General features: G+C 36.4%; 1 protein-coding gene across 7 annotated transcripts in view; it reads left to right on the top strand.

Annotated features, from left to right (window-relative positions):
* The window catches only part of PHKA1 (phosphorylase kinase regulatory subunit alpha 1), a 141,855-nt gene that overhangs the window by 104,084 nt on the left and 14,638 nt on the right, over positions 1–23,133 (top strand). For 4 of the 7 annotated variants that reach the window (XM_030934106.1, XM_030934105.1, XM_030934102.1 and 1 more), the window contains 7 exons: positions 5,990–6,146; positions 7,463–7,542; positions 11,575–11,653; positions 11,794–11,923; positions 13,980–14,081; positions 14,929–15,044; positions 15,173–15,211. In XM_030934106.1, coding sequence (XP_030789966.1) covers positions 5,990–6,146; positions 7,463–7,542; positions 11,575–11,653; positions 11,794–11,923; positions 13,980–14,081; positions 14,929–15,044; positions 15,173–15,211 — 703 coding nt within the window. The remainder of the gene's footprint in view (positions 1–5,989; positions 6,147–7,462; positions 7,543–11,574; positions 11,654–11,793; positions 11,924–13,979; positions 14,082–14,928; positions 15,045–15,172; positions 15,212–23,133) is intronic. The other 3 variants (XM_030934107.1, XM_030934108.1, XM_030934104.1) reach the window with 1 other exon arrangement.

Here is a 23,133-nt window from a genome sequence, read left to right as displayed (position 1 = left end):
GAATGTTCTGTAAATATCAATTAGGTCCATTTGGTCTAGTGTACAGTTTAAATCCAATGTTTGTTGATTTTCCGTCTATGTGATCTGTCCATTACTGAAAATGGGCTGTTGAAGGCCCCTACTACTATTGTATTGTGGTCTATCTCTCCCTTTAGGTATGTTAATATTTGCTTTATATACTTAGGTGCTCCAATGTTGGGTGCATATACATTTACAATAGTTAAATCCTCTTGCTTAACCGACCCCCCTTATCATTATATAGTGACCTTCTATATCACTTTTTAGTTTTTTACTTGAAGTCTATTTTTTTAAGACAATCTTGCTCTGTCAGCCAGGCTGGAGTGTAGTGCCATGAACATGGCTCACTGCAGGCTCAAACTCCTGGGCTCAAGTGATCCTCCCACTTCAGTTTCCTGAGTAGCTGGGACCACAGGTGCATGCCACCATGCCCAGCTAATTTTTAATTTTTTTCTTTTCTTTTTTTTTTTTTTTTTTTTTGCAGAGCTGGAGTCTGGCCATGTTGCCCAGGCTGGTCTCAAACTATTGGGCTCAAAGCATCCTCCTGCCTCAGCCTCCCAGAATGCTGGGAGTTACAGGTGTGAGCCATAGCACCTGGCCCTGAAAGTCTGTTTTACCCAAGTAGAGTTACGTCTGTTGTCTTTTGGTTTCCATTTGCATGGAATATCTTTTTTCCATCCACTCACTTTTAGTCCATGTGTGTCCTCACAGGTGGAGCGAGTCTCTTTTAAGCAGCATATAGTTGGTTCTTGCTCTTTTTATTCATTAAGCTACTCTGCTTTTTAACGGGATAACTTAATCAATTCACATTAAAGGTAATTATTGGTAGGTAAGGGCTTACTACTGCCATGTAATTAATTGTTTTCCTGTTGTTTTGTAGAGTCCTTCCTTCCTTCCTTCCTTCCTTCCTTCCTTCCTTCCTTCCTTCCTTCCCCCCTTCCCCCCTCCTTCTTTCCTTCCTTCCTTCCTTCCTTCTTTATTTCTTTCTTACTATCTGTCTTTATGGCTAAGTGATTATCCTTCATAATTGTTTTGATTTTTTGCTTTTTATTTTTACCATATCTATTATATGTTTTTGCATTGTGCTTACCATGAGGCTTACAAAAAGTCTTAACAATTTAACTATGATTACAATAAAAGAGAAGAAGAAAACTCTTTAACTCCACCTCCCAACATTTTGAGTTTTTGATGTCACAATTTACAATTTTTATATTGCATATCTCTTAACAAATTATTGTAGTTACTGTTTTTAATAGTTTTGTCTTTTAACCTTCATACTAAAGATGTAAGTAATTTACACACCATCATTAGATTAATAGAGTATTCATATGACTATGTACTCAATGACATATATTTTCAGATGTTTTCATATTACTCATTAATGTCTTTTTCTTTCATCTTGAAGAACTCCCTTTAGCATTTCTTGTAAAACAGGTCTGATGGTTATGTATTTCCTCAGCTTTTGTTTGTCTGGAAAAGTCTATATCTTCTTCATTTCTGAAGTATTCTTGGCTGGCAGTTTTTTCCCTTCAGCATGTTGAATACCTCATCTCACTGTCTCCTGACCTATAAGGTTTCTGCTGAGAAGTCTGCTGTTAGGCTTATTAAGATTCCCTTGTCATCACACACTGGGGCCTGTTGTGGGGTGGGGGGAGTGGGGAGGGATAGCATTAGGAGATATACCTAATGTAAATGACGAGTTAATGGGTGCAGCACACCAACGTGGCACATGTATACATATGTAACAAACCTGCACGTTGAGCACATGTACCCTAGAACATAAAGTATAAAAAGCAAAAAAGATTCTCTTGTATGTTATTTGCTTCTTTTTTTCTCACTGCTTTCAGGATTCTCTCTTTGTCTTTGATCTTCGACATTTTTATTATAGTAGGTTGTGACATAGTCTTATTTGGAGTAGAATTTATTTTCAAATATTTATCTTCCTATTGAACATGTCTAAAATCAAATTAACTGTCTTTACCACAAACCTACTGCTATTGTCTTTCCTGACTCTATTTTTGTTATCATCATTCCTTCAAGTAACCCAGACTTGAAATTGTGTCATTATCTTCAATTCCTCCTCATCCCCTGCCTCTTGCTACAGCATCAGCACTACCATAGGGAATCATTGGCCAAATCTAAATCCTCTATGATTTGACTTTCAACCTTTATTTACCATTGCTCTTCCCTTACAATGTGAATGCTGTCACCAAAACAGTCTATTTATCGTACCCAAAACACAGCCTCTACATGTCTACCTTCATACCTTGATTCTTATTTTTTCCTCTGCCTAGAATACTCCCCTTAACCACACTCCATTTCTACTTCTTGCATATCTCTCTGTCAAGGCCTAGGTCATCTGTCACCCACATGAAACTTTCTCCAATCTCTAATAGTAAAAATAATCTTCCACTGATTCTGAGATCTCATAGCACTTTTTTCATATCTTTAAAATTTGACAATGTCAGACTTAGAGAAAAGTTGTGAGGATAGTACAATAAAAATTCTGGATAGCCCTCATCCAGATTCATCAGATGTTTCCACGAGCTTTTAATCTCTCTCTCTTTCACCAATGTGAAAGAGATATCATCATCTATACTCAATCACACACACATGTATTATTTTTTTTCTGAACCATTTGAGAATAAGTGGCAGACATGATCCCCATCTAACCCTAAATAATTCAGTGTTTATTTCTGAAAAATTAGGAACTCTCCTACATAAGCACAGTATAATTGCCAATGTCAGGAAATTGTTTAACATTAAACCAATACTATTAACTATCTACAGATACTGTTAAGATTTGTCATATAGCCCAATAGTGTCTTTATAGCAAAAGAACATCTAAAATCATGCATTGTATTGAGTTCTCATGTGTCTTGAGTCTCCATTTATCTGGAACAGTTCCTGAGTCTTCATTTTTCATGTTATTAACATTTTGTGAAAATACAAACCAGTTATTTTGCAGAATGTCCCTCAATTTCAGTTTATGTGATATTTCCTCATGATTAAATTCAGATTATACATTACTAACGTAATGCCAAGTTCTTTTCCATGTGTCATATCATAGTGTTGATTAGTCCCATTGCTGATACTATAAACTTTGATCACTTGGTTTGATCATTTGGTTAAGGTAGATTCTTCCATATACCTACACCGTAAAGTTATTATGTCACCTTTTGAAATTAAAAAAGTATCTTGTAGAGATGTACTTTAAGACTATGTAAGGCCGGGCGCGGTGGCTCAAGCCTGTAATCCCAGCACTTTGGGAGGCCGAGACGGGCGGATCACGAGGTCAGGAGATCGAGACCATCCTGGCTAACACGGTGAAACCCCGTCTCTACTAAAAAATACTAAAAAACTAGCCGGGCGAGGTGGCGGCCGCCTGTAGTCCCAGCTACTCTGGAGGCTGAGGCAGGAGAATGGCGGGAACCCGGGAGGCGGAGCTTGCAGTGAGCTGAGATCCGGCCACTGCACTCCAGCCTGGGCGACAGAACGAGACTCCGTCTCAAAAAAAAAAAAAAAAAAAAAAAAAGACTATGTAAATATACTGTTACTCTTCAAACTTTCGCTCACTGATTTTTTCATCCATTGATGACTTCCTATAGCACATTTTATTTTGCTTTTTTAATTTAATATATTGAATAGATATATTCATTCCCATGGTTCAAAAATTTTTAAGTACAAAAGGATATACAGTGAAAGAGTAAAATGTCTTTCTCCCATCTCTGTTCCCCCAGATACCCAGTTCCCCTTCTCATGGGCAGTCATTGTTGTGTGTGTGTGTGTGTGTGTGTATCCTCCCATGGACATTTATGGTTACGTAGGTAAACACAGACATATATGTGGATACTTTTACCCCTATTTATCCAAAGGTAGCATAGTATACGCACAGCTCTGTACCTTGCTTTCTTTCACTAAAACTGTATATCTTGATGATCACTACATATATATTCCAATTATCTGTTGCTTCATAACAAATCACTCTGAAACTCAGTAGCTTAAAATAACAACAATTTTAAATTTTTTAAATTATCTTTCACAGTTCTGGGACTTGCCTGTGTTCAGCCAGGCAGTTCTCACCTGAGATCTCTCATTTAGTTTTGGTCAACAATGTCTAGGGTTGGAATCTTCACAATGCTTGCTCACTCATATGTCTAGGGGTTGGTACTGGCTGTTGGCTAGAACCTCAGCTGAGGTTACCTACAACTGGTATACCGCAGATGACCTCCTCATATGTCTCCCCACATCTTCACAGCATGATGACTAGGTTCTACTAGTAAGTGTCCCAGCTGGGAGCTCTATTACTTTGTATAGCCTAGCCTCAGAAATTATGTAAGTCACTTTTGCCTTAATCACAAGCATGCCTGGGTTCAAGGGAAGGGAACACAGAAACCATCTCTTCATGGGAGGAGTGTGAGAGTCACATTGTAAGAAGAGTAGGTTAGATAGGAAATTGTTGCAGCTATTGTTGAAATTATAATACCACTGTCTAGATCTACTTCATATTTTCTTAATAATTGTGTGCCATTCCATTATTTGAATATATCATAATTTACTTAGCCAGTCTCTTATTGATGAACATTTGAATTGTTGCCAGAATTCACAATCACAAAAATGCTATAGCAAATAGCCTCATAGCATATAGCATTTCACATGTGTGAAATTTATCCTGCAAGTAAACCAGAACTTGAATTGATAGATCAAAAAATAGGTATTTTTTAACTGTACAATTAAATGGTTTTTAATGTATTCACATTGTTGTGCATTCTTCACCACTATTCATTTTAGAACATTTTCATTACCCCAAAAAGAAACCCCACTTCCTTTATCCGTCAACCCTCAATCCCTCCATCCCCCCAGCCCTAGGCAGCCACTAATCTACATTCTGTCTGTATAGATTTGTTTGCTTGGGACATTTTATGTAAATTGAGTCTTGCAATATGTGGTCCTTTATGACAGGCTTCTTTCATTTAACATAATATTTTCAAGGTTCATCTGTGTTGTAACATGTATCAGTACTTCATTCTTTTATTTCCAGATATTATATCCTATATAAATATAACACTTTGTTTATCCATTCATCAGATGATGGACATTTGGGTTCTTTCTACTTTTTGGCTATTATGAATAATGCTGGTAGAAACATTCATGTACAAGTTAATGTGGACATAAGTTTTTATTTCTATTGGCTGTATAACTACTAGTGGAAATGCTGGATTCTATGATAATTCTGTATTTAACCATGTTAGGAATTGCCAGGCTGTTTTTAAATATTTTCAGTATTGATACATATTTACAAATATCTCTCCAGAGGAAATGTCCAATTTTTATTCTGATCAGCAGCATATTGATGGTGCCTGTTTTCTCAAAGCCTCACAAAAACAGTGTTATCAAATTTAGGGGCTTTTGACAATCTGATAGGTTAAAAATGTTATCTTGGCATAGTGCTAAGTTAAAGTTTCTCTATGAGTGAGGTTGAGCATCTTTTCCTGTCTTTAAAAGCCATCTATTTGTTTTGCCAGCAATATTTGTTTTGCCAGATTTTCTTTTGTTAATTTTTTTAATCTACATGTTGGAGTTCTTTGTATGTAAGGGAAATTATCCCATGAATTGCAAACATTTTTTCCTCATTTGTAATTTGTCATATGACTTGCCTTACAGTGGTTTTTGAAATAATTCTTTTGTTAAATCTTTGTCTTTAATTTCAACTATAGTGAAGCCCATGAATAGGGTAAAAGAATGCATTTTGTCAAAAGCACAGCTGAAACTAAGACTTAATTCTTGTCTAGGTACTGGCTTTCAGGGCTGACTGTTAATCATAGTTTTATAAGAATTCTTAGTAAATTGCATTGATTTCGTAGTGAGAGAGACTTATCCAAAACAGGCATATTCATTATAACACTGAAAGAAAAAATGATTGCCAGAGGCTTTACTTATAACTGATGTAGTCCCGTCTTTAAAATTCTAGAGGACCTGACTGGAACACTGAATTGTATAATGAAGGGAGTGCTACAGTCAGAGAGCTTCTTACCGAGCTGTATGGCAAAGTGGGAGAAATTCGTCACTGGGGCCTGATCCGATACATTTCTGGGATCTTAAGGAAGAAAGTGGAAGCACTTGATGAGGTACTATAAATTCTTGAATTTATACCAAATCTAAATAAGAGTGCTTTTTAAAAATTGATTTCTATAATTGTTTTTTAAAACAACCATAGCCTCTAACTATTTGAGATGTCTTTTCCACATAAAATATGATATTCATTTCTTTTTGTTTGTGAATGACAAGTAAGAATTGTAGATTTATAAAATGTTATAAACCATAACATCTTTATAATGATATTAAGAATTCTGTATCTTAAGAATGAATTTACACTAGGTTCCTACCTCCTAGAAAGGGAAACGTCCATACACCATTAGTGGGAATGGAACTTTGTATAGCCACTTACGGAAAACAGTATGGAGGTTCATCAAAAAACTAAAAGTAGAACTATCATGGGATCCAGCAGTCTAACTGCTGGGTATATATGAAAAAGAAAGGAAATCAGTATATGCGAGAGATAATCTACAATTCCCATGTTTACTGTGGCACTATTCCCAATAGCAAAGGTATGGAATAAACCTAGATGTCCATCAGAAAATGAATAGATGAAGAAAATGTGGTATACACAATTGGATATTATTCTGCATTAAAAAGAGTGAAACCCTGTCATTTATAGTAACATGAATGGAACTGGAGGGCATTATGTTAGGTGAAATAACCCAGGCACAGAAAGACAAATACCACATGTTCTCACTCATATGTGCGAGCTTAAAAAGTTGATCTCATAGAGGTAGAGAGTAGAATGATTGATACTAGAAGCTGGGAAGGGTAGTCGGGAGTGGGGGACAAAGAAAGGTTGCTTAATGGGCACGAAAATACAATTAGATTGAAGGAATAAGATCTAGTGTTTAGTGTCACAATAGGGTGACTATAGTTAACAATAATTTGTTGTAAATCTCAAAATAACTAGAAGAGTAGATTTGGAATCTTGCCATCAAAAGAAATGATAAATATTTGGGGTGATGGATGTCTCAATTACCCAGGTTTGATCATTACATGTTGTATGCTTGTATGAAACTATCACATGTACTCCATAAATATATATAACTTATTTATCCATAAAAATTGAAAGCTTAAACATTTAAACAAATTTTTTAAAAAGAAAGAAAAAAAATCCATAAACCAACCAAACAAAAAAGTTCCTGCCTTCTAGGAGATAGATGAAAAGACCTCATTGTTTCTTCCTAGAAATCCTTCTTTTCTGATCTTCATGGTATTTTCTGAGGAAGAGAGTTCGGTGTGTCATTATGTTAAGGAGGAGCAAAGGTTTCTAAGCTGAAAAGAGAAATGCTGTGGAAACCTGAGGTGTTACAGAAATGATAATATTATGCTCTCTTGTTAGGCCTGCACAGACCTTCTCTCCCACCAGAAACATTTGACAGTGGGACTTCCTCCAGAACCTCGAGAAAAGACTATCTCTGCGTGAGTATGGCTGGGTTTGATCAGGCTTCTCTGAGCCTTTAAGGAGTGGTGTGGACTTAGAATTCCCTTGCCCTAATCTGTCAGTGGATGATAATGTCCTACATATGTTCACCTCTATCAGAGACACTTGGTGGAAGAATGTTGGTAATGATAGGGCAAGAGTAAATGAAGGAGAAAACTCACAGAGAGTAGTACTCAAACTCTTTTTACTTATTGGATTTTCCATACCTGCCATTCAAAAAACAAAACAAACAGGGTACCTTGAGTTAGCAACCACAAAATGTCACCCATACTCTGGAAAGAGGAGGTGAAAGAAAGTGGCTAGAGCCAGGGCTGACCATGAAACTCCATGCTGCTCAAGAAGAATAAAGGGGATGGAGGTCATAGTCAAAGAGGAAAAATGGCTACTTACAGAGTAATGTGAGGTAGCACCCTTCCAGGAACCCTGTAATCAGAGTGCCACTGTCTGAGGTCTGCCACAGCCTCCAATTGGAAAGAGTACCCTAAGATAGGCTTGGCCTGGAGGGAGATGTGAGTCAAGTGATGGGGCTGGGATGGAAAATTGAATCTTTATACATGAGTCTTCCTTTTGCCACTGGCCATGCCAGTAAAATTCATCTGCAGTAAATGTGTTTAATTTCATATCACACCAGTGCCAAAATTTAAATCTTACAAAGAGTATGTATCTCCAAGAAATATTTTTAGAGAGATTCTAATTTCATTCATAAATGATCTGAAGAATCTGTTTTTCTGCTAGCGAGTAATTTTTAAAAAGGGTATTCCCCCCTGCTTGTCAGTTCTACTTCTGTAGCCAAAGTAGTAAAAAAAAACTTTTGTAAATATTTCTCCCTCATTTTTTCCTGGTTAAACTCTATCTACAGCATGTTTTTTATTTACATATTTTTTCACTACATTGGCTGCAGAAGGGATACTTTTGCTGATGTCTGCATACTACTTCCTTCCTGGTTTATGTCCATGATTTCTGTTACCCTTGAGTTCCAGTTCAAGCTCAGAGAAACATAAGTTCCAGCAAACTTCACCACCACGGGCTTAAAGTGCTCTGGGTACTAAATAGACTCAAAAAGCAGTCTAGGTCATGAGGACTGCACTTCCTGGGCAAATCCTTGTGTTGTGCTGGACTCTAAACCAATGGACTTGGGGTACATGCGACCTAGTGAGATATCAGCTAGGGTGGGCAAAGGAGTGCTTGTGCCGCCCCTCTTCCAACTCCAGATAGTGCAACTCTGGGAGAGAATCCTTCCTTCCACTTGAGAGGAGAGGAAATAGTAAAGAGGACTTTATCTTGCAAGTTGGATACCAGCTCAGCCACAGTAGGATAGGGCACCAGGCAGAGGCATCAGACTCCCATTCCAGGCCCTAGCTCCTGGATGACATTTTGACACACACCTTGCATCAGAAGGGAACCTGCTACTTTGAAGGGAAGGACCCAGTTTTGGCAGGATTTATCACATGCTGACTAAAGAGCCCTTGGGCCCTGAACAATCAGCAGAGTGACGAGGTAGTACATGGCCATGGGCCTTGAGTGAGACTCTGAGACATTCTGGTTCCAGGTGTGACCAAACATGCCCAGCTGTGGTGGGTATATGGAGAGACTCCTTCTGCTCAAGAAAAGGAGAGGGAAGAGTAAAGGGGACTTTGTCTTGCAGCTTAGGTACCAGGTTGGCCACAGTGGGGTAGAGCACAAAACAGGTTCTTGAGGTCCCCGATTATAGGCCTGGCATTTGGCCCAGGAACTGCTAACAAACGTACAGTGCAGTGGTGTTTGAAGAAGTTTTGCAAAGGAAACGAGAGCCTTGAAGATGAGGAGCATACTGGCCAGCCGTCGAAAGTTGACAATGACCAATTGAGAGCTATCGTTGAAGCTGATCCTCTCACAACTACACGAGAAACTGCCAAAGAACTCAGCATCAACCATTCTACAGTCAGTCATTCGGCATTTAAAGCAAATTGGAAAGGTGAAATTGGAGAAAATATTTGCCAACTACCCATCTGATAAGGGATTAATAACCAGAATGTATAAGGAGCTCAAACAATTCTATAGGAAAAGAAATCTAATAGTCTGCTTTAAAAATGGGCAAATAGTCTGAATAGACATTTCTCAAAAGAAGACATACAAATGGCAAACAGGCATATGAAAAGGTGCTCAACATCATTGATCATCAGAAAAATGCAAATCAAAACTACAATGAAGTATCATCTCACCCCAGTTAAAATTGCTTTTATCCAAAAGGCAGGCAATAACAAATGCTGGCAAGGATGTGGAGAAAAGGGAACCCTCGTGTATTGTTGGTAGGAATGTAAATTAGTACAACTACTATGGTGAACAGTTTGGAGGTTCCTGAGAAAAAGCTAAAAATAGAGCTGCCATACGATCCAGCAATCCCACTGCTAGGTATATACCCAAAAGAAAGGAAATCAGTACATTGATGAGATATCTGCACTCCTGCATTTATTTCATCAGTATTCACAATAGCCAAGATTTGGAAGCAACCTAAGTGTCCATCAGTAGATGAATAGATCAAGAAAATATGGTACATATACAAAAGGAAGTACTATTCAGACACAAAAAAGAATGAGATCCTGTCATTCGTAACAACATGGATGGAACTGGAGGTCATTTTGTTAAGTGAAATAAGCCAGACACAGAAAGACAAAGTTCACATGTTCTCACTGATTTGTGGGAACTAAAAATCAAAACAATTGAACTCATGGAGATAGAAAGTAGAATGATGGTTACCAAAAGACTGGGAAGGGTAGCAGGGGTTATGGGTTGGGGGTGGGGATGGTTAATGGGTACAAAAAGTAGTTGGAGAGAATGAATAAGATCTCGTATTTGATAGCACAATAGGGAGACTATGGTCAAAATAATTTAATTGTGCATTTAAAAATAACTGCAAGAGTGTAATTGGATTGTTTGTAACACAAAAGATAAATGCTTGATGAGACAGATACCCCATTTACCCTGATTTGATTATTATATGCCAAACGCCTGTATCAAAATATCTCATGCACCCCAGAAATATATACACCTACTATATACCCACAAAAATTAAAAATTAAAAAAATTTAAAGAAAAGAATTTGAGGAGAGGATACAATTCAACCCATAAAATCTTGCTTCTGGAAAAATAATCTTTTTTGTATCAGTTTTGTGACACTGTAGGCAATCCAAAGAAGATGGCATGGTTCATGCCCCAGAGTACTTTGTGTCAGCAGGAGAATCAGAAGTGTGGGAGGATGGGTGTATACCTGTGTGTGTGGGTGTGTGTGTGCACGCTCGTATGTGAGTTGAAACTATAGAAAATCAAACAACTCTATCAACTGTGATTGTAAAATAATAAAATGGTTTCAAAAAGGCACAGCTAGTATTCCATTGTGGGGGTGGGATGCTGAAGAGATGTTGGTTAAAGAAGGAATACATTCTAATGTTCAGTAGCAGAGTAGGGTGACTATTGTTAACAACAATGTATTGTATATTTCAAAATAACTAGAAGAGAGGACTTGAAATGTTCCCAGCTAAAAGAAATGGTAAATGCTCAAGGTGATGGATACCGTAAGTACCCTGACTTGATCATTACACATCCTATGTATGTAACAAAACATCACATGTAACCCGTAAATATGTAGAAATATTGTGTATTACCAAAAAAAGCACAGCTTAAAGTTAATTTAGTACTTTGTAGCCCTAATAGTTACTTGTCAAATGTTCAAAGCTAACTATGAAAGACTAGTCTAGAAGGACATCATGGTGTGAGTTTTAAATAAATTTTGAAGGAGGAAGAGAATCCAGGTTTAGAGAGAGGAGAGCAGAGCTCCTCTAAGTTGATGTGGGCCAGAGTGGTTTCAGGAGGCAATGAAAGAGTTCTGAAGTTTGAAAGAATCAGAATGCTATTGGTCATGATGAAATGTTGAGGCAGTGATGTGGACTTGGATAAAGCTGCTTCATTTTTTCATCATATTTAAGATTAAGTGGTTGTAGAATATTGTCTTTCTTCACTGTCTTCTTCCTCAGACCTCTGCCCTGTGAGGTGCTCACTCAGCTGATAGATGAAGCCAGTGAAGGGGATATGAGCATTTCAATCCTTACACAGGTGAGAAGAATTGTAAAGGCTAATCTGGTGATTGATATTTTAAAGTTTGTTTTCAATTGATCTAGCAATTTCCAAAGACAACAAAATAGGCATTGTGAGACCTGGGCCATTATTTTTGTCTATATCTACTCTGTGTGCAGGAAATAATGGTATATCTAGCTATGTATATTCGAACCCAGCCTGGCCTCTTTGCTGAAATGTTTCGACTTCGAATTGGTCTGATCATACAAGTTATGGCAACAGAACTGGCCCACTCCCTTCGATGCTCAGGTACTTAATTCAGTAACTGTTTTAGGTAGAATTCACTTTTGATGTAGGTTTATAGAGTTCGGAATCAAGAAAGAAAGAAAGCTAAAACATTTTTATCCATAGCTCAAGCTGGATATTGGCAACCTTGTAACCCTGTTAGTCACTATTTATGCAAGTCAAGGAGCTGATATGATGACACATTTGTGTATCAGTTCTGCAGATTCAGAATGCTATCTCCTGGGGGCTCTTCACTCCAAATCCTTCTTAACTTAACACTCTTTGCTAACTTCATTTCTCTAACTCTGGAGAGTACTTGAGTGTGACAGACTGGGTTGGGTTCAGATTTAGGCAGTGGAGCATCTGTACACCAAGAATGAGTCACTACATCAGTGGATCATGGTGTCAGTGTTCTGTCTAGTCACCGTCATGATTGAATAAAGGAAGATGACGTTGTCATTAACATCTATCTGACAAGACTCTCTTTGAAATTAACTATAGGTGTATTTGGCAAGATAAAAGTCTTAGTTAGAAGAATAGTTGGGGCCTGTAAAAGCTGTAGGGCAAAATGGTATAAAGTGTGAAAGGGAAAAATGGACCCCTATGGCATGACTCCTTATTCCATTAGTATTTGTTTGACTTCAACAAGAATTGCAAAATAATACAGATAGGGAGGTACAGAAAAATAAAATCAAAGTTGTAAAACTCAATTTTAGCCATTCTTTCTGTTAAATTTCCCCCAAAAGGCTTGTAATCAGGCTGTTAACAAGTAGCTAAATTTATCAGTTTGAGTCAAACCTAACTCAAACACATGAGATAATTTATATTTAAGTAACCCTTTGACAGAAGAGAGCTAGCAGTTATTTTATACCTACCATATGCCAGAGACTGTGCTTTTTGCTTTAAGTTTACATATATTGTATCATTTAATCCTTACAAGAATCCTCTGGAGAAGAAGGTAGTATTGTGTCACTTTTACCAGTAAAGAAACTGAAACTCAAGGTTACCTAACATCCCCAAAGTAACATAGCTAGTAAATGGTGGAATTTGAGTCTGAGTCCACCCGATTGCAAATGATTTCCAGTTCAGTACATTGTTATAGATAAACATTATATAGTATTCTCTAGTTGTGGTATCAAGGGATGTTTTGCGAGAGGGTGTGCTTGCTCAATAATAAACCTTAATAAGGGATAAGCCCCTGAATATTCACTTTTCCTTAATTGCCTGTTATATTTCTTGTTTTCCTGTGGATTCATGAAAACCATGGCTCTTTATTCCTTATAGGATAAAGTCAAGATCCCTGGGTCTGATATTTAATACCCTCAACAGTCTGGCCTTTATCTTCTCCTCCCACAGTACTTCCCACTAATTTTGTCAGTTCCAGTCCTTGGAGAGTGATGTCTCCATTGATTTCAAAGGCAGTTATTGTCTATACCTCTCATTTGGCACATAGAATATGCAATGTTTTATTGTTTATCATGTTTACATGTTCCATCACTCCCAAAGAGATAGTCAGACTCTCAAGATTAGGTATCATGTCACATACCTGCTTGTACTAATGTTACTTAAAATGATGACCTGCATGTAGTCAACTTTTAATAAATGTATGAGGTTGATTAACATGTTCAGGTTATCCTCTTATATTCATAATTTCATGAATTCAAATCTATATCTCTTAAGTCTCTATTATTTCCAGGCTGAGAAGTTTAAATTATTTTAGCCTATCTGCATATATACATTCATTGCCTTTCTCTGAATGACCTCCAGTTCCATTGTTGTTCCTTCATTCTTCCCACCTTCAAATAAAGATTTTACTAAGTATCCTAATGGTGTGGAAGCAGGGCGAAGAAAAAATCAGTTACCTCGCTAATCCACAAACTGGATAGTCAGTCCTTAAATAATTAAGAATCTGTGGAAGTAAGAATACCTAAGCAGAAGGGTGCTAGCAATTTATTTTGTAATTCTGTTCTTCCAATCAAGTGACTCAGAAATTCTAAGCAAGAAAAGAAATAGAGAAAATATAGAGAGGGCATGGCAGGCAAATTAGAAGTTCTTCTGTTCTAACATTTCTGCTGACTAGCTGAGGAAGCCACGGAGGGCCTGATGAATCTCAGTCCTTCGGCCATGAAGAATCTCCTGCATCACATTCTCAGCGGCAAGGAATTTGGAGTGGAACGAAGCGGTGAGATTGAATAACTGCATTTTCGTTTCATACTGTTTGGTTTAAGTGTCTCATTGGTTTTAAAATGTTTTTCCTTCATCACAGGAACCTTTTGCCCCAAATAAATAAACTCCAATATATAAAACAGAAACCAAGCTGTCTTCTGGAGCAAGATTTGGAAACCACTATATTTTTCCTTAAATGATATATCAACTAAGTGGATTGATTATTATCATGTTTCATTTTTAACTGTTTAATGCATTCCCTCACATTATCTTAAGTCTCCACTTTAGGACAACTAGCAACCCATATCATCTGAAACTTTCTTATATTCTAATTGGCAATAATCCAGTAGCTCTTACAGTATTGTATTATATGTGTAGCTGCTTGCGGTACTTCTAATGTAACCCTTCAAGTTTAAACTTACAAATTAATAGTCCATCTGCATTTGTGGTCTTGGTTGGATTTGGCATTGCATACCTAAAGCAGCAGAGCCAATGAAAAGCAGTCATCTCTCATGCTCAACTTTCAGGGTTAGGGTAAGTAGATATATACGGTCAGATGGATGGATGTCAGACCTTAGAGTGGTAAAAGAAGGTTAAAAAGCAGTGTGTTTCAAGCGGGGGATCTTGCTAAAATGCACATTTTGATTCAGTAGATCTGGGGTGGGACCTGAGATTCTACTAACAAGCTTCTAGGTGGTACTGATGCTGCTGGTCCGTGGACCACATTTCAAATAGCAAGGTTATCGTTTTTAAATTAAGTTAAAAATAAGGATATATATGAAAGTTTTTTTTTTAAATGTGATGGGGAAGAAATTGAACCTTATTATCCTCTCTCTTTCTCTGTAATCTCTCATACTATGTAGTTCGTCCCACTGATTCAAATGTCAGTCCTGCTATTTCTATCCACGAGATTGGTGCTGTTGGAGCAACCAAAACAGAACGAACTGGGATCATGCAGTTAAAAAGTGAGATAAAGCAGGTAAGATACTACTTGGGAGATTAGCTGGGATATTGCCACGTTTAAGAACATTCCTTTGGAATCAGACTTTGTTGGGTCATTTATTTTGTTTCACATTCTGAGTTTAATTTGAGCCATTTATTTTTCAGGTGGAATTTCGTAGACTGTCAATCTCAGCTGAGAGTCAGGTGAAACAACTAGGGATCATTTAACATGGTTTAACTTACCTTTAGTTCTATATAACATGCATGAGCTCATGGCCTTTTTACAAATAAGATAACAAGTCTTGGAGTAGATTGTTTGAATTGCCTTTATAACAGTCATTTTGCAGACAGCTTTCTTTTTTCTGGACCAAAGTAATTTGCTACTTTTAGAAGGAAAGTAACTTGCATCTGATAACAAGAACTTGAAACCCTGTGTTTCTATTATTAGGACTGATGTAATTTTGGAATTAATTTTCTTTATAAAACAAGACGTAGACTTCAAGCAAAGAGTTTTTGCTTGGCCAGAGCTTAGGTTGGCTTCTGAACCTTTTCCTAGGCCCATTTGTGCACTTTCTTGTAAAATCCAGCTTTAGCAAGAGAACCCTGCTAAGTCAGTTTAGCCAGAAACCCCTATCCTCGATATCTTATCATCCTTGATATCTGATCAGGCTGCCCATCTTCTACCACCCTCAGGTGATGTCCAGTCACCCTGGCCTGTCTTCAGCAAAAATCCTGTTAGAATGGTTTAGCCAGAATCCTCCCTACCCTCTGATGTTTCTCTCTTAGTAATTTTCCACCCCTTGGCTATAAATTCCCACTTGCTTATGTTGTATTCAGAGGGGAGCCCAATCTTTCTCCCTTACTGCAAGATCTCGTTGCAATGGTTCTGTACCTATTAACAATGGTCCTGAATAAAGTCTTCCTTACCGTGCTTTAACAAGTATCATTGAATAATTTTTTCTTTAACAAGATATACAAAAGGTGTTGTGGACACGTAGAGGGAGGAACATCTAAATCAGTCTGGGAGATAGTGGGAGTCACTAAATACCATGTTGTAGTCTCTTAATTTTTCCTGCAGGTGAGTATAGAGAGTGGTTGCATTATACAAGGAAATAGTTAACAGAAGCTTCCATAGCTTATTTTTAAAACTCTAGGAAGTCATGTGGTTTCAAGATCTCCAAGTTGAGAAATTACTGATTTGGCCTCTCCTAGAAGCACATTTTATGAAAAGCTTAAAACTACTTAAAACTACTACTCCTATTTTCAGAATAGAATTATGATAGCTTGCAGTATAGAAACACCTCCAGAAGAGGAGAGGTGAAATGGAAGTTTGAAGTTTTATTTTTAGTTTTTGTTTCTTTTTTTAAAGTTTTTTTTAGCACTGGGGTCTCACTGTGTTGTCCAGGCTGGAGTGCAGTGGCTATTCACAGGCACAAAATCCTGGATTCATGCACTCCTTCTACCTCAGTTTCCAGAATGGCTGGGACTAAGGCATGACACCACCTTACTATTTGGTTTTTTTAAAAGAAATTAGAAACCCTTTAGAAAGACAATGAGCCAATGCTTGAAGCTTAATTTGAGGTAACTTGAGTACACCCATCAAATACCCTATAGCGTTTACATTTATGCAAGAATAAGTATGAAAATGGAGAATAAGTATGAAAAGGGCCTTGTGTTCACTTCACAGTTTTCTCAAATAATTTGAATAATCTGAACATTTTCCTATTTGAAACGTGAAAGAACTACATTCAGTACTGAATAGTTAGTTACACTGGCATTATTAGTAAATAATCTTTGATTTGGTTGAGAGTTATTGGATAAACATTTTATAATTGTTGATTGTCACTCAGTATTACTTTTAAGTTCATTATATATTTACAACTTGAAGTACATGTTCCCAGCTAGATTAATATGATATTGAGACTTGACCTACCCAACTACATCATTTAAGTTTTTTCTACACATTCACTACCTACAGGTTTTCAAGGGAGACAAAATCACTAGGACTGTAATTTAGAGGATTGAGAGTCCTAAATTTGCATTACTTTCTTATTTCTAAATATTAACTTCCATCCTCACCTGCCTGTCTGGTATTTTGTATTGTTCTAAGCTATTTTTTCCCTATCACTCGAAAATGCCCTCTTTTCTCATTATGGAAAAAAAACATTATAAGGGTATTTTTATTTCTTTTCCCTTCACCATGGCTTCTAGAGTAAAGCTATTTCATCAGCTTTTTAATGATTTTGTGCTGACTACACACTGAAATAGTCTGTATTTTAACTCCACTAGTGACGTAAAAGTACAAATAATTGTTTCCTGGCCTCATAGTTTTAAAATTTTATTTTCTCAATTTGTTCTCATATAGTCCAATGGTGGTCATCCCCTGGGTATAGATTTAATGTCACCATCTTTTCTGGTAACTGCTATGATCTTCTCATACATGCCATTCACATGTGCTTTGAATATGCACTTATATAAATCATGGCATATACTGGTTGACTAAAAAGAAAAACAAAATTAATCAAGAATTAAAGTAAGTATACAGCAATTTCATATATGGGGTGAATCTTTTCATTTATTTTCCAATAAGGTAGGGAAAGGAGTTCAACTCCAACCTCTTTTTGATTTCAGAAAACAAAATTCAATTATTGGTTAAGTATAAATTCTTGGTCCCACCCTGAGTACACTGAGTCAGAAAGACTGGGGATGAGGCCCAGTAATCTGTTTTATTTATATGATTCTGCTGAATTTTTAAGTTTGAAAACCACTGGGTTAGCTGTTCTTCTGATTATGAATTCATTTAGTAAATATTGAGTGCCAGTTTTGTGCCAGGTACTGTGAACAAAATGGATGTGGTCCTTGCCCTCATGAAGCTTACAATTTAGGAAGACTGACCTCTAATTAAATTTATTTGATTCAAATCAAAGACGCATAATGGCCTGTGATTTCAGATTTCTCAAGCTGAAGAGATTTAGACTAGACAATAACCAAACAAAAAATGGAAAATTATTGGAAACAATATAAGTATTTTGGTTAATCAAATACCCTGTAATGAACTAATAAGACTTGGCCAACTCTATCATATCCACATTAACATAGGACAGGGGTATAGAAGAAAATTTAAAAACTCAAAATGATTGATATTTGGCTTTGGAAAACAGTCTGAATTGTACTTTATCAGATCTATACCCTTTCTGGTTTGACCTCACAATCAACAGCCTAGAATCTTGGTGGTATAAACATGACAGTGAAGATGAATTAAATGGCAGTTCATCTACTCAACAGATCAGTGCGATAATCACTTGCCAATAGAAATGTTTGGGGACTCTTTTCTCTTTTACATTGCATTGGTTGGTGATTTAGGCATTTGGCCCAAATTAAAATGTGAAAAGTTATTTTCTCAGAAAGTATTTCTGTTATCTTCTATCTTATATTTATTTCTGAATTTAAACTGTTAACCACTTTGCCCAATGTATTTTATCCTTTACTTAGTATAATTGTTTCAAAGTTCATTATGTTTTAGCATGTATCAAAAGTTTATTTTTTTCATTGGTGAATAATACCCTATTAAATTAATGTACCACATTTATCCATTCATCAGTTGATGGATACCTGGATTGTTTCCACTTTTTGGCTACTATGAATAATTCTACAATGAACTTTCATGTACAAGTTTTTGTATGGACAAATGTTTTCACTTCTTTTGGATATATATCTAGGAGTGGAAGTGCTGGGTCATATGGTAACTATGTTTCACATTCTGAAGAACTGCCAGACATGTCCAAACTGGCTGTACCATTTTACATTCCCACCAGCAATGTATGAGAGTTCCAATTTCTTCACATCTTCACCAACCCTTACAATTGTCTATCTTTTTTATTATAGCCATCCTGGTGGGTGTGAACTGGTATCTCATTGTGGTTTTGATTTGCATTTCCCTAATAGCTAATGATAATGAGCATCTTTTCTCGTGCCCAGTGGCCATTTGTTTATCTTCTTTAGAGAAATGTCAGTTCACATTTGTGCCTATTTTAATTTTTTTTTTTTGTCTTTTTATTGTTGAGTTGCAAGGATTCTTTATATATTCTGGATATAAGTCCCTTTTAAGATATGTAATTTGCAAATATTTTCTCCCATCCCGTGGGTTGTCTTTTTACTCTCTTAATGGTATTCTTTGAACAACAAAAGTTTTTAATTTCGACAAAGTCCAGATTGTCTATTTTTCTTTTGTTACTCATGATGTTTTTGGTGTCATATCTAAGAAGGCTTTGCCTAACCCAAGGTCACAAAGATTTATTCCTATTTGTGTTCTAAGGGTTTTATAGAGTTAGCTGTTATATTTAGGTCTATGATTATGTATGGAGGGGTCCCCAAGATCACCCTCAGATTTAATGATTCACTAGGAGGACTCATAGGACTCAGCATATAGTCATACTCACTGCTACGGTTTATTACACCAAAAGGGTACAAGATGCATTGGGCATAGTGCAAACTACAGTCAACAATAATTTATTGTACATTTTAAAATAATAAAACGTGTAATTAGGTTGTTTGTAACACAAAGGAAGGATAAATGCTTGAGATAATGGATACCCCATTTACCCTGATGTGGTTATTATGCATTGTATGCCTGTAATAAAGTGTCTCATACCTCATAAATATATAAACCTACTACGTACCTACAAAAGTTAAAAAAAAAAAATGTAAAAGAGTCATTGGTCAAAGTCTGGGGAAAACAGACACAAGCTTCCAGAGTACTCTGTCAGTGGAGTCACCCAGCAATGAGTTGTGACAAGATGTCATTGCCAGCCAAGGAAGCTCATTAAAGACTCAGCACCCATTGTTCTTGTTGAGGGCTGGTCCATAAACAACCTCTGTCTGGCATGTACCAAAACTCTGGACTCCCAGAAAGAAAGCAAATGTTCAACATAAACCATAGTGTTTGTAGAGATTAGGTGTGGTAAGTCACTGTTACTAGTTCTGGGAATGGTGAGAACTCTCCCAGAATCCAAGTTTCTAAGTTTCCAAATGCCAGCCTTGTAAGCAGGCCTTTCCAAGAATAGCAGTTCTGGCCTACTGTCTTAACTCTTTTCTGCACAGTGGGCTTAATTTTTGTGTGTGGTATAAGGTAGAGAGTTCAACTTCATTCTTTTGCATGTGGATGTCACTGTTCCAGCACCATTAGTTGAAAAGGCTATTTATCCCTCATTTAATTATCTTGGCATCCTTGTTGAAAATTAGTTGACCAAAATACAACGGTTTATTTTTGAACTCCCTGTTCAATTCCATAGATCTACATGTCTATTCTATACCAGTATGACACAGTTTTGATAGTTTTGTAGTTTTGATAGCTTTAGAGCAAATTTTGAAATCAGGAAGTGTGAGCTCTCCGACTTCAGTCTTCTTTTTAAATATGAATGTTAGGATCAGCTTGTCAATTTCTGCAAAGATCCCAGCTGGTATGTTGATAGAGATTGTGTTCAGTCTGTAGATCAGTTTTTGAAATTTTGCCATCTTAATAATGTTAAGTCTTCTGACCCATGAACATGGGACTATATTTCAATTTATTTAGGTCTTTAATTTCTTTCAACATGTTTTATAGTTTTCAGAGTATTTGTTTTGGACTTCTTTTGTTAAATTTATTCCTACATATTTTATTATTCTTAATGTTGTTTTAAATGGAATTGTATTCTTAATTTTATTTTAATATTGTTGATTGCTGTTGTTTACAAATTCAGTTGATTTTTTTTATTATAGTAAGACATGTAATGTGAGATCTACTCTTTAAAAATTTTTTTAAGTGTACAGTACAGTATCATTAACTATAGGCTTGATGTTATACAGTAGATCTCTAGAACATTTTCATCTTATATAACTGAAACTTTTTACCCATTGAATAGCAAGTTCCCATTTTCCCCTCTACCCAGCCCCTGACAACTACCGTTCTACTCTCTGCTTCTAAGAATCTGGCTGTTTCAGATACATTACACAACTGGAATCATACAGAATTTGTTCTTCTGTGACTGGCTTATTTCTCATAGCATAGTGTCCTCCAGGTTCATCCACACTGTCATATTTTGCAAAATTTCCTTTTTTAAAGGCTGAATAATATTCCATTTTATGTATTACCACATTTTCTTTTGCCATTCAGTTGTTGATATACATTTAGGTTGTTTTCATATCTTGACGATTGTAAATAATGCTGCATTGAACATGGGCATGCAAATGTCTCTGCAAGATTCTGATTTCAATTCTTTTGGATACATATCCAGAAGTGGGATTGCTGAATCATATGGTAGTTCTATTTTTCATTTTTGAGGAACCTCCATAATGTGTTCTATAGTGGCTGTACCATTTTACATTCCCAGCAACAGTGTACAAGGGTCCTAATTTCTTCACATTCTCACCAATACGTGTTACCTTTGGGTGTTTTTTTAACCATGGGCATCCTAATAGGTGTGAGGTGATAGCTCATTGTGGTTTGATTTGCATTTCCATGATGATTAGGGATGTTGAGCATCTTCACATGTGTGTGGTAGCTATTTTTATATCATCTTTGGTGAAATGTCTACTCAAGTAAAATATAATTGATTTTTGTTATTGATCTTATATCATGAAACTTTACTGAACTCATTTATTAGTTGTAGTTGCTTGTTAGTGAATTCCTTAGAACTTTCTACATACAAGATCATGTCATCTGCACATAGTTTTTACTTCTTCCATTCCAATCTGGATGCCTTTTATTTCTTTTCTTACTTAATCTCCCTGGCTCAAGCCTCCCGTAAAATGTTGAATAGAAGTGATAAGAGTGGGCATCCTTGTCTTGTTCTGATCTTCGGGGGGAAAGCTTCAGTCTTCAACCACTCATTATGATGTTAGCTGTGGGTTGTTGTAGGAAAAAAGTCTAAACATTTATTAGATTGAGGAAGTTCCTTTCTGTTCCTAGTTTGTTGAGTGTTTTTATCATGACGATGTGTTGAATTTTGTTACGTGTTTTTTTCTGTATCTATTAAGATGATGTGTTTCTTAACTTTTATTATATTGATGTAGTGTATTACATTAATTGATGTTCAGATGTTAAAACAGCCTTGAATTTCTGGAGTAAGTTCCACTTCATGTTGTATAATCCTTTTAGTATATCACTGAATTTGGTTTTCTAGTGTTTCGTGGAGGATTTTTGCATCTATATTCATAAAGGATATTAAACTGTAGTTTTCTAGTAACATCCTTGTCTGATTTTGTATCTGGGTAATATTGGCCTCATAGAATGAGTTGGGAAATGTTCCCTTCTCTTTTTTGGAAGAGGTTGTGAAGAGTTAGTATTATTAATTCCTCTTTAAATGTTTTGTAGAATTAACCAGTTAACCCATCTGTGCATGGGCTTTACTACTATGTGGGAACATTTGTTTATTTGTTTGTTTGTTCGTTTGGGACAGGGTCTAAAGATATTACCCAAGCTGGTCTCAAACTCTGGGACTCATGCAATCCTTCCGCCTCAGCCTCCCAACTAGCTGGGAATACAGGCACGAGCCATATGCCCATGCACCACGAGCCAAGCACCCATACTTTGTAGGAAGTTTTGTACTTACTAATTTGATATATTTGTTTGTAATAGGTCTATTAAGATGTTCTCATTCTTTTTGAGTTGGTTTGGGTAGTTTGTGTCTTTCTAGGAATTTGTCTGTTTCATTGAGATTATGTAATTTGTCAGCATATGGCTGTGGATGGTATGTCCTCATAATCCTTTTTCTTTCTGAAGGTCAGAATTGATGTCTTTATTTACTCTTTTTTTCTTGGTCCTTCTAGCTAAAGCTTTGTCTATTTTGTTGATATTTTCATAGGAAAATATTGGGAGTTCATATGCTTTCCCTATTGTGTTTCTAGACTCTATTTCATTTCTTTCCACTCTAATCCTTATTATTTCCTTCCTTCTGCTTGCTTTCAATTTAGTTTGCTCTTCTTTCTTAAAGTGGAAAGTTTGTTTATTGATTTGAGATATTTATCCTTTCTTTAATACAGGCATTTATAACATAAATTGTTCATTAAGCGCTGTTTTAGCTGCATCCCGTAAGTTTTGCTATGTTGTGCTTTTGTTTTCATTCATTTCATTATTTTCTAATTTTGCT

Source organism: Rhinopithecus roxellana, chromosome 7 (assembly GCF_007565055.1).
Source record: "Rhinopithecus roxellana isolate Shanxi Qingling chromosome 7, ASM756505v1, whole genome shotgun sequence".
NCBI classification, from domain to species: Eukaryota; Metazoa; Chordata; class Mammalia; order Primates; family Cercopithecidae; genus Rhinopithecus; species Rhinopithecus roxellana.
The sequence above is the reverse complement of the archived record's forward strand: the minus strand, read 5'-3'. Positions and strand labels throughout refer to the sequence as shown.